The following is an 11,261-nucleotide window of genomic DNA, read 5'->3' on the forward strand; positions in this document are numbered from 1 at the left end:
GTTGCTTATTTCGCGTAAACGTTACCTTTTTCTCGCGCGAATTTCCTATAAAGATAGTTTCACAAGGTTAGAATTAATTACATCGAATAAGTGAGTAAGAAGCGCGTAATATCGAGTTGATTAGAGAGGGATACGAGGGGAATGTATAGTGAGGGGTTAGGTCTTCTGAAATCGTTTAGTGTTTGAGCTATGTAGTTCCCGGCAAGTAGCGGAATAGTGTGGTTGCTCCGTTCTGCGTTTGGAGACTCGATACGTCCCATCGAAAAGAATAAAGAAAAAACCGGTAAGTATTATTTATATTATTATTATTATTATTATTATTATTATTATTACCACTTGTTAATGTTGTTACAATCCTCTTTCCATCTATCTATGTACGAAATTTTCTCTAAATTGTATTAAAATCGAAAACTCGTTATGTCCACGTGTATTTAATTACGATCAAGCGCTGCACAGGAATTTACAATGAAATTGTCAAGTTTTACCGTTTGTCCGTTCCACGGCAGCGTGCAACAATGCTGCCGTGTACGGTGACGGTTCACGATAAAACGCGAATATTAAATTTATGTGAAAACGGATCGCAAAAACGTAAACCTAACGATATTGAGAAATAACCGTGTTGTTGTTGCATTTTATTTGGACTCGTTGTACGACCACCGACTGTTAATTTAAGATAAATTTTCACCGAGAATACGGTAATAACGAACAAAGGTGTTCCTGCTGCGAACAAAGGTGTTGATCGATCGATGAATTTTAATAATTGAGCCGTGTCTCATCGATAACGCTAATAAACGCAAGTGAAACGTAGTTAACCGTCTGTTTGGATCCTAAACGCTCGATTTCAGTATAATTACAAATACTGCCAAGTTATTTCAAGAATTCTTTTTCTTCGCGCAGATTGCAGTGTAGGCATTCTCGCACTGATAAATCGGGGACATGCTTGACTATAAAGGTACGTAAAATTCAACACGACGCAAATTCGTATAACATTAAACACCGGCGTTAGTTCGAGTTGCACCGTTTATCGTTGTACCGTTTTTTCTTACCGATTCGAATCAAATGTTTCGAATATACATTCAACCAACCGCAGAAAGAACTATTGTTCGTTCTCTTTCCAACGACACCGGTGTGTTGTATTGTCCGATTGTTTATTCCTACAAAATCTGCTAGCGAAAATGTTCTCAAACGTTATGTATGTATTGACCGAAAATTTTCTCGGTCACTGTGGACGACGATTACCCTACAATTTCATTTTCAATCGTACAAACGTATCGTTTGGCTTTCATTTCAAACCTTGGACGTCTGATTCTATATAATTAAGCTCGTCAAGAATCACCGATTTGTTGACAAAATAAAGATTACAGGAACCGAGTATCTCTATTTATTTATGTAGTCCATTTAAAGCTGGTCGGTGATAAGACCATCACGTTTTTACAGTTATATTTCATTCGTTGACATCGAAGCTCTTCGTCGAGATAACACACGATATATAGTACAATGTAAATACTTGTGTACATAAATATACGCGCGTCTGTCGCGAATCAAGTTACATATTTCGGTGTTTACATTTGCATTTCGTCCATCGGCGAGATACCGTGAATCTTCATATTCCGTTTCCGAAATAACGACACATTCTCCGTGTAATTAATTACTACATATAGAGTCAACACGACGTACGATTAAAAATATAAAACGCATTCGTGTACCTACTCTACTTCCACGGTCATGGTAACTACCTACTTTATCGCGAATGAAAACTATTTCACGGTAGAGTGGGCCGACACTCGTGCAGTTGTGACTACATATAGTACATATATGTATGTACATATAAGTAGTATATATAAGATATCTCAAGCCTTCCTACGGATACTATTAGAGCAATTCGACCAATAATTTATTACAATTAATTGAAAATCGTTCATACTTTTCATTTTAAAAGATTAGACAACCTTTTTGTACACGAGAGTGAAACGGAAACGAATGTGATTGAAAATATGTACGAATAAAGATTAATATTGAACGGTTACTTTAAACTGTTAAAATCGATTAATATTAAACAGTTACTTTAATAGGGTAACGAAAATTGCATTTACAACATCAAAGCTACGCGTAAACCATTTCCATTCATTGAATTCTAAAAGCAACTCTACGGTTCTACCGATACATTGAAAACTATACCTACATATTTACCAATCGCACGCGATGCTTTCCAAGGAAAAGGTGATTCAATTAATGTTACACAACTATAATGAAAATACGTGCACTCGTTTTCGCATACATACATGTATATGTATGTGCATTTCTCGATCGTTCACAATATTTCGAATAGAATCAAATTGCATCGTCATTTAAGAACGTAAACTTTCGCTTCGAAAGATTCACCAACTTATTTCCACGTGTAATAATATTAATCCATGTCAACAACAACGCTTCCATGTTGCCACCAGCTACTCGCTTCTGGTGTGTACCATATTTACCATTTTAACGTTGTTCAGTGACACGTACTGTATGTATCTAGCTTCATAAAAACTTGTTCGTACTATTATAAATGCACTCGACTCGTCGCTAATCAGCTTGCGTATACAATGGCATCGTACCAATCAGAAGTCGCAACGCGTCTACACCTTTCTGCGGATATGGACAGGTTTTATTTCAAATCAGTCTGCAAAATATGGCGTTAGGTGATACTTGTCGAGAAATTTTTTACCGTTCTGGTATCGTTTGGTCCAGTGCCATTGTAAAGCATTATTTTGCCGGATCGTTCGTTTGAATATAATATTTTTTCTACAAAAAGGTATTTATACTTAGATATACCTAATACTTGTATTTGTCTATAAATATCGCACTCTTTATGCATGAATGGTATTACGATTTTAACAGAAGAATAGATGTTTTTTTAACTATGCAGAAAATATCGAAATGTAATCGTTGATCGTAATTACAGATAGTCATGCTGCTGTACTCACGGACGTTGAACGTCCGCGTCAATCTATTTCGGACGATCGTGACGAAAGATCGGTAAGTGCAAAATTTTCTGCTATTTGACAAATTTTATACTTGTTGACAAAAATCAGCGACTTCCGTTGATAAATTTATTTCATTACAACTGATCGAATATCTCTGTATAAGTTATTGAACTATCTCGATGCAAATCTATGGAAAGTTCAACCGTACAAAAGTATTTCTCTTCTACCACCGAAACACTTAATAATATATATTTTAAAAACCAGGGACAACCTTAGGATTCTTACATTTTTACGCGAGCATTTTTGTTACTACCTATGCTTTGTACACGTCGCTTAACATTTTTTCTAATTTTAACTAAATTTCAATATTTTTATACAGTTTTCCCACTGTGCGACATTTTGTAATTATAGAAATTTGAGACGGTTACAATTAAATTAGTAATTGATAAAGATTAAGGCGTTGTCGGTTCGGTTATCGAATAACGTACGATCGTATGTAAAAATTTTAATTGTCCATTCTTTCGGTTATCACTGTAGATCAATGTTACTTTCTTTTTGAATTTCATCAAACTCGACACGTTAAAATGTATTCTTTCTAGGCGACTGGTGGATGGACGGTTATACTGGTCCTAGCGGGTGTTACAAGTTGTCTAGGATCGGCAGTGCCAGCAGGATTTAACATAGGAGTTCTAAATAACGCTGCCAATGTTAGTATCGTTACTTCTATTTGACGAGAAATAATAAACAATTAATCCGGTAAATATTATGAAAGACTAAGAATGTATTTCCATAGTACTATGGTTATCGGTCTATGCAAAAGAATACATTTTTAGGTTGATGTAGCATTGTGGTAATAACATCGACGAGCCATAATTTTATTCGGTATTTCTTTTAAAACCATTCTTTATATCTTCTACGCTAGATGTTACTTAACGTAATACGTTAAAAAGTTTAACATGTACGTATGTATGAATTACAGCTAATAGGAAGGTTTTGCAATGAAAGCATTAAAGAAAGATACGATGTGGATATTTCCGAAAGCGGTCTAAAAATAGTCTGGTCTACCATCGTTTCAATTTTTCTTGTCGGTGGTGTAACCGGCTCGTTTATCGCTAGTTGGTTAGCAGACAGATACGGAAGAAAAAGAACACTATGCGTTGGAAACATATTTGGCATTGTAGGGGCTATAATGTTTTTCTCGGTGCAGAAATTGAATTCAATCGAAGTCCTTTTAGCAGGTCGATTGAGCGTAGGTAAGTTTTAGGATGTGGACGATAACTGTTCGTGTAAAGTTTATTTTGAAAACGATCTATTTTTCTTAGGCCTTGCCGGAGGTTTTGCTACATGTGTAGTACCAATGTACATGGCAGAAATAGCACCACTTAGATTAAGAGGTGCTGTCGGGGTTCTCTGCCAACTAGGAGTTACGTGCGGAGTGTTTTTAGGTCAAATCGCAGGACTTGATACGGTCTTAGGAACCGCAAACTCTTGGCAATACATGTTGGGATCATTTATTCCATTATGTGTGTTCGCCTTAGTACTTACGACCATTGTTTTACCAGAGAGCCCTAAATATTTGTTTATAATTAAAGAACAAAAACAAAAAGCTTTAGATGGTCGGTGTTTACTATTATGTTGTAATAATTGTTGTAATTATATTTGTAGCGTTATTAACTGCCTCGATATTTCAGAACTCAGTAGAATACGTAATATGGATTTAATGCTTCTGCAAGTGGAAATTGCGAATTTGCATCAAGAAATAGAGAAGAAAACAACATCCGAACCTTGGACTATCAAACGCATAGTAAAAGATCCAAGTTTAAAGCTCCCTTTATTCTTAGTTTGTATGATACAATTTGGACAGCAAATGAGTGGTATAAATGTCGTGTTTTATTACTCGAACTCTATATTTCTCCAAGCTGGGCTTGGCGTCGCTGGAGCGCAATATGCTACTCTTGGAACTGGCGTGGCTAATATTGTTATGGCTCTTGTTTCTGTACCAGTAATGTCATCTCTGAACAGGAGAGGTGTCCTACTCACGAGTAATTATTTATGTTTTGGATGTTTAGTAGTTTTGTGTTCTACCATCCTATTGATTGTAAGTATTAATTATAAGTCGGAATAATTTTTAACAAAACAAATTTGAAATTTAAGATCTAATATTACCATTTAAAAATTTGTATATTTGTGAAATAATTGTTTTTCTTTTTACAGAATGTAACATCGTATATGCCATTTGTATGTACAGTAGCCATACTGGCTTATGTGATATTTTATGGAATTGGTCTTGGTCCAATACCATATTTCATTGGATCTGAATTGTTCGACGTTGGCCCCAGACCTATAGCTATGGCACTCGGTAGTGTCTTTAATTGGGGTGGAAATTTTATAGTTGGAATGATGTTCCCAATCGTAGAGACTATTATAGGAGCGTACACTTTCTTAATATTTGCTGGATTTCTATTAATTTTGGGACACATTGTTAGGTACGCTATAACAAATTAAACAATTGTATGGTTGTATCGACACATAAGACTTAATGTAGTATATTAATTTATTTAGGATTTACTTACCCGAGACTAGGGGAAGAAGTACAATGGATGTTGCGGCATCTGTAAGTCAAGGCTTTAACTCCAGACCAAATTCCAGACGTGTCATTTAAATTAAAAAATTGATACATTAAAAATCTTTTTCCTACTTATGAATTGATTTAAAATTACTCAATTATCAATTGTATACAAATATTTAATTTGTAAAAATTATTTAAATACCCCAACTTTTAACATAACATAGATTTCAAAGAGAAAACCAACACATACAGGTCTGTTAATTTATTCAGAAGTTAGGGGACAACATTAATTTATCAACCCCCCCCCCCCCCACCCCCTCGCTCAATTTTACGGAAAATTAACTTCCCAACTAAAATCAAAATAGTTTCACTATTCGATTTCCTTTTTGATACGGTGCACTACTGTCAATTTATAATTAACCAAACGTAAGTTTTTAAACGCATAATTATTACGAATACATTGATGCATCACTGCCTATATAAGAAATTAAAAGTTACTCTTTATTACTTTAGAATACATACTGAAAATTATAAAACTTTTCTTCCCATATGTCTAAACTGATGTACAGCATATACAAAAATATTTAGTTACAGATTAATGTTAATTTCGAAGTGTACTATAAAATTGATCTAATTTCTCATAAAATACTAAACATAGCACAGTGTGCGGTGCTATTCTCATCCATGTTGGAAAGATTCCTTTGTAAAAACCAGTCAATCCTTCTGTTCGAAATATCTTAATGAGTGCGTCCAGAAGACCATTGTACAACAAACCTTTACCACTTGCATCCATTTCTGTATTTTCATAGAACAATTAATAGTACAACGTACTACCAGAAAACATTGATTTCTATATATTAATAAATCGAAATAATCTATCATAATTGATAAACTTACGTTGATTGTACAATCTTGTTGCTAAAACATCGAACGGTTGCATAGTGAGCGCCACGCAACTTCCACCAATTAACGACGCCAAAAAAGTCAATAGTATCGGCTGTTCTGGAAATATCTAAAGAAAAAAGCCAAAAACATTCCAATTTAAATTGGGCTTTACATTACTTGTGTTAGATACTCACTTGTAACGAACGTAGCCAATCCGCGGCTAAACCAAACGTAGTAAGTTGTGTTGCAGACCCTACAAACACGCGCGGTATGTTAGCATACCAACCGCGATATAGAGCAACTATTCCACCTTCTTTCCATAAAGACTTGAATGCGCGCCAGGTACCCAAATGATTGTGCTGATAACCAACAGCTATTGTTTGTGCCGATTGTGCTTGTAATTGCGTTTTTAGCTATTGCAATAAAAAAGGAAATTGTAATACTCGATATCCTACAATAGTAAGTAATTGAAAATTAATATATGTTTTTAACAATGTATTTAACATCAATGTACTATATTGTAAATTGTAGAATGTTCGTTCTATCCGACATAAATTTTTCTTCGTGCTTTCTCGTAACCGAGAAGTTTAAAATATCAAAGAAAGTATGCTCGAGTAAACAAAATGTTAATCAGTGATTGTATTTAATTTTACTAACTGCTTATATCTACAAAGTAGCATAGGTGAGAAACAGGAACAAGAAATTACCATGTAAAAAGGACTACCAAGAATAGCACCTATACTCCCAGCAGTCCCAGTTACTATTGCAGTGCTCAAGACATCGGTGTTTCCTTTTTTGTTAGTAATGAGATCATATTTCTTAGCTGTATTGTAGACACCTAACCGTATTCCATTGAGCACCACTTGAAAGTAAAGGGCCGGTACAATACCAGCTTGCAAAGCAAACACGCCCTCATGTTTTGCTATTAAGTAGCCCGCATGCAGAGTATTCTTATATATTTTTTTGTATGTATTCCGTGCTTCTAATTCTCCCTGCAGTTGTAGACGTACTTTTATCACGTCAATTGGATTCGTAAAAAATCCAGCTCCCACAGCTGCTAATGCTCCAATTGCAAACTCAATACCTGGACTAAGGAAACGAAGGAAAATGAAAATGAAAAATTAGCAACTATGTGTTATCTTTGTGTTTACTATAGCATTTCTTTTGTTACAAATAAGACTAATTCCTTTTAGATATTCACTTAAGTATAATTACATACACATCGCAAACTACTCAAATAACTACCAGATGAAATATACGATTTATGTACAAGTTTTGTCTGTTTAATTACGAAAATTGCAATGATAGCAGTTACGGAACTGAACGAAGTTTTATATTCAAATTGGTTGCAACACTAGATGAACGATTCAAAATGGACTCCGAAAACGCGCGCGCGCACGCGTGTGTTCGTATACGACACCTATTCGGATATTACATGCAATACGCTACTGAACTTGAACTTCGTTTTAGCCAACATTTAAATGTTTTGCGAAACAACTGTTACGAGAGCATTATTAAATTTCCCTGAAAGCTACAAATACGCGTTATTATTACGCGTTTCACTATATTAAAAGTAAATAAGAAAAACTACTTCAAAAAATTATTCAAACGGTATAGTGAAGAAAAACAAGTAATTCTATTGCATTTTAGTAATAGTAAATGTATCGAATCGTAATAAATATCTTTCAATATTACCATTAATTAAACTTCATTACTAATATTTGAGGTTTCAGTAAATTTAAATATTAAGTACACGCTATAATTGTTTAATTAAACAAAAATGTAATATGTAGAAACAGGTGTGTGTGTGTGTGTGTGTGTGTGTATCTAGCAGGATCCGAGCAATACTTAATTAAGCGATCAATGACTAATTGTTAGCGATTGTAACTGTATCATGGAACAGTAGTAGATGAAACTTTTGTGAAAACTCTGTACAATCAATGAAAAGGAATAACGTGTTAAACACTCGATCTACTTCAGTCACAAATAGCATACAAGTCATTATTGGCCGGCCGGTTGCAAACACGAACATCATTGCATAACTAGTTGACACAGTGCATGCATACACATATAGAAACAATATCGAATTCAAAACGAACTGAAACTACAATGCCTTAGAAACGCATGATCAACGATAAAAATGCTCACGGATTGGTGTTGATCACACTCGGCGCTGGGGTCATTTCTAAACGAAAGAACGAAACGTTTATTCATATATGCGCGTTTACTGATAACTAGTTGTATTAAGCCACTTCGTCGAGTCATACAGCGCCGACACTGTATCTCTTTCTAATATTACCAATCTCGTTACCCCAAAGACATTCTATACGGTTCCATGCGATAACTATTTTTGCGTAAAAGATCATATGATGTTTCAAGGTCACGATTAAACGATGATAGTCTTAATTAATACTGTAGAGTAATCAATCAATACTGTTACACATCAATGCGTATTATTATTTGTTAGAAATTACATTTAAATAAATGGTCAGTGCTCAGGGTTGGTTTTCTTAATGTTAACGAGTTTGCACTAACTTGAAAGTTTTGCGCATGCTCCGTTACGCATATATTACAATACGATACTACGGTACCGTAGTTAGATTTTTATGAAACAGCTCCCGAAATTACAAATACTACTTTCGTTTAATGTGATTGAAGTACGTAAAGCTTGTTGATTGTTTTTAGATGGTATAATTTGCAAAGTCTGTCCTGTGTACTAATTGTAAAGTGCAGTTTGACTTTGAATATTCATCAATCTATCGACCTTCGAATTTGCAAATTACCGACTAGTTTTACGAGGTATAGTCGAGTCATCAAATAAGGAGCAATTTGTGTTTGAAAACCTTAATATTAGTGTTTGAATTTTTTTATTAAACACGTAAAGGTTTAAATTGCACAATTAAACAAGCGTGCGATATTTAATGTATAAAATGCACATTAAATGTTTACTATTTCGTTAAATATATGATTATTTTGCACTGAAACATAGAAAAATAATTGGATTTTTTAAAATGCTCGGATGTATTATATCTTACAAGGCTTTTTGAGAATTCTGATATTTTAACTATGCAACGGACAAACTTCCTCCAGCTTTTGAAATCTTAGCAATTTCATCTTTAAATTTAGCAATTGTCTCTTTGGCTAATGTTAATTTTTCCTTAAGATCTATGACTTCCAGTCTTATTTTGTTTCTCGCTTCCATTATTGCTTTCATTGTGGATTCCTTTTTGGCTTCAACTGCACAATAAAAGATATAATTCCGATATGCAGGAAAATACGTTGGATAATTGTCGTATATACGTACAGTCTGTATTATGACGCCATACACCAAGTGTTATAGGTCTACCAGAATTCAATAAATGTTGCATCAGTGCTGTCGGATCTTGAAAAACTATTTCTTCATAAAATTCAGAGACTAGACTCTTTTTGCCCAACTGTATCTCGGGTGTTGTTTGGAACAGTTTTAATATGTGATATATAGTTACCTATTCAATGTATAACACTTGAAATGAACTTACATTTGTTTATATTTTCTGAGTATTATGAAAAAGTACTCACAGGACGTTCATTAGGATCGTGAAAATATATTTTAATAACAATTTCAAATTCTCCCCAACCAGTTTCAGTGAGTTCGTACGGTGGTTTCGTCATAATACGATTCGGATTATTATAACTCTCGTGCAATTTGAAATGAACTTTCTTCACATACGTAGACATGTCTTCGTTGTGATACGGTTTAACATAAACTGTCCATTGATGAGTGTGACCGTCCTCTTCCCTTTTTTTACCAAAGTAACGGGCTACATTACCGTACACTATGGGTTTCACTATTGTAACACCCTGTAAGGATACTCCAATGATATTCAGTTATCAATGTTTAAAACACCTGAATAATTATGATTCATTATTAATTATTCATTATTCATATACTTCTTTTCGATATTTCATATCGAAAGTTACAGGTTAAGAACATAAAAACACCATGTATGTTTTATAAATTTTTTAAAGGACACTTACTTTTACCCTACCTCCAGAGTCGGGACCAAATTCATTGGTTGTTGTCATCATTCCGATTTTCACCGCGTCCACTTTAAAGACGAAAATTAAGAAAATATCAACATAAGTGACATTGCCTGTCGATAACTCTACTTTAGCGCTACCTACTAGCGTAATAACGAATATTAAACACGTGCATCGAGTTACACGAATCTTTCCTACGACAATTATTATCGACTTAATAAAAAACATACTCATTGCTCCATTTTTGATCCGTCAAACCAATCATAATTGTAATCTCGAGGTCATTACTTAGATATATACATATAATCGGACCACGCGCGAATTGGGTATCAATATGAAAAAAAACAGAATATTTGTTTTCAAATAAATGTATTTCTTCCGTCGTGAAGGGTATTAAAAAAATATGTAACACTTCTCTCGAAATAAATTATACTCCAAAAAGTTTCCTATCATCTTTCACGCCGCTTGATCATCTTGACAAAAATATTCTGGAACCTATATTCCCTCATACCGGCAACTAGATTATTACATAAGGCGATAAACTTTTCAAATATAATATGATTCTTGTTCAGGAAAATAGCTTCTATAACACGTCAACGTCTTCTAATTATTTCCTTATCGATATACATATATATGTATGTAACTTGATAAGTCGACAATTGCCGGGACATGGTATCGATCAAACGCTTCTGTAAAACATACGAAACGTCATTGTATAACCACTACGTATTTCGAAAAATACGTATTCGTGGAGATCGATCATTGCTTTTACTGACGATCATAAAACAATCATAAATAATGCAAAACCTTCTGCAAATTAT

At 34.2% G+C, this 11,261-nt stretch overlaps 3 protein-coding genes across 6 annotated transcripts; 1 reads left to right on the top strand and 2 right to left on the bottom strand.

The window, feature by feature from the left end:
• Positions 1–179: 179 nt before the first annotated feature.
• On the top strand, positions 180–7,057 carry LOC143147171 (solute carrier family 2, facilitated glucose transporter member 5). Of its 2 annotated transcripts, XM_076312173.1 has the most exons (9): positions 180–283; positions 898–952; positions 2,945–3,018; positions 3,566–3,673; positions 3,946–4,219; positions 4,289–4,582; positions 4,658–5,064; positions 5,181–5,452; positions 5,529–7,057. In XM_076312173.1, the coding sequence occupies exons 2-9, from the start codon at positions 937–939 to the stop codon at positions 5,626–5,628; spliced, it is 1,545 nt and encodes a 514-aa protein (XP_076168288.1). In that variant the 5' UTR covers positions 180–283; positions 898–936; the 3' UTR covers positions 5,629–7,057. The 2 variants fall into 2 exon arrangements, with proteins under 2 accessions (XP_076168288.1, XP_076168287.1); XM_076312172.1 differs by lacking the exons at positions 180–283; positions 898–952 and adding an exon at positions 2,316–2,460.
• Positions 6,016–8,739, bottom strand: LOC143147174 (solute carrier family 25 member 35). The gene is made up of 5 exons (XM_076312179.1): positions 8,569–8,739; positions 7,128–7,509; positions 6,615–6,833; positions 6,433–6,547; positions 6,016–6,330 (listed from the first exon to the last, which is right to left on the bottom strand). The coding sequence occupies exons 1-5, from the start codon at positions 8,601–8,603 to the stop codon at positions 6,137–6,139; spliced, it is 945 nt and encodes a 314-aa protein (XP_076168294.1). The 5' UTR covers positions 8,604–8,739; the 3' UTR covers positions 6,016–6,136.
• A 531-nt stretch (positions 8,740–9,270) lies between these two features.
• Positions 9,271–11,185, bottom strand: Gas41 (YEATS domain-containing protein 4 Gas41). Of its 3 annotated transcripts, none has more exons than XM_076312181.1 (5): positions 10,671–11,185; positions 10,449–10,508; positions 9,979–10,260; positions 9,725–9,905; positions 9,271–9,657 (listed from the first exon to the last, which is right to left on the bottom strand). In XM_076312181.1, exons 2-5 carry the CDS (start codon positions 10,470–10,472, stop codon positions 9,485–9,487), a joined length of 660 nt encoding a protein of 219 aa, XP_076168296.1. In that variant the 5' UTR covers positions 10,473–10,508; positions 10,671–11,185; the 3' UTR covers positions 9,271–9,484. The 3 variants fall into 3 exon arrangements, with proteins under 3 accessions (XP_076168296.1, XP_076168295.1, XP_076168297.1); XM_076312180.1 differs by having other exon boundaries at positions 10,438–10,508; XM_076312182.1 differs by lacking the exon at positions 10,671–11,185 and having other exon boundaries at positions 10,449–10,618.
• Positions 11,186–11,261: the final 76 nt, after the last annotated feature.

This window comes from Ptiloglossa arizonensis, chromosome 5 (genome assembly GCF_051014685.1).
Source record: "Ptiloglossa arizonensis isolate GNS036 chromosome 5, iyPtiAriz1_principal, whole genome shotgun sequence".
Lineage (NCBI taxonomy): Eukaryota > Metazoa > Arthropoda > Insecta > Hymenoptera > Colletidae > Ptiloglossa > Ptiloglossa arizonensis.

Coding starts and splice junctions, on each gene's coding strand:
- LOC143147171 (XM_076312172.1), top strand. CDS start 2,415: ATGTCAACAACAACGCTTCCATGTTGCCACCAGCTACTCGCTTCTG. Junction 3,019..3,565: donor ACGATCGTGACGAAAGATCG/GTAAGTGCAAAA, acceptor TATTCTTTCTAG/GCGACTGGTGGATGGACGGT. Junction 4,220..4,288: donor AGCAGGTCGATTGAGCGTAG/GTAAGTTTTAGG, acceptor TATTTTTCTTAG/GCCTTGCCGGAGGTTTTGCT.
- LOC143147174 (XM_076312179.1), bottom strand. CDS start 8,603: ATGACCCCAGCGCCGAGTGTGATCAACACCAATCC. Junction 7,510..8,568: donor AGTGTGATCAACACCAATCC/GTGAGCATTTTT, acceptor TCGTTTCCTTAG/TCCAGGTATTGAGTTTGCAA. Junction 6,834..7,127: donor TTGGTAGTCCTTTTTACATG/GTAATTTCTTGT, acceptor TTATTGCAATAG/CTAAAAACGCAATTACAAGC.
- Gas41 (XM_076312180.1), bottom strand. Junction 10,261..10,437: donor ACTCTGGAGGTAGGGTAAAA/GTAAGTGTCCTT, acceptor GTATCCTTACAG/GGTGTTACAATAGTGAAACC. Junction 9,658..9,724: donor ATGGCGTCATAATACAGACT/GTACGTATATAC, acceptor TTTATTGTGCAG/TTGAAGCCAAAAAGGAATCC.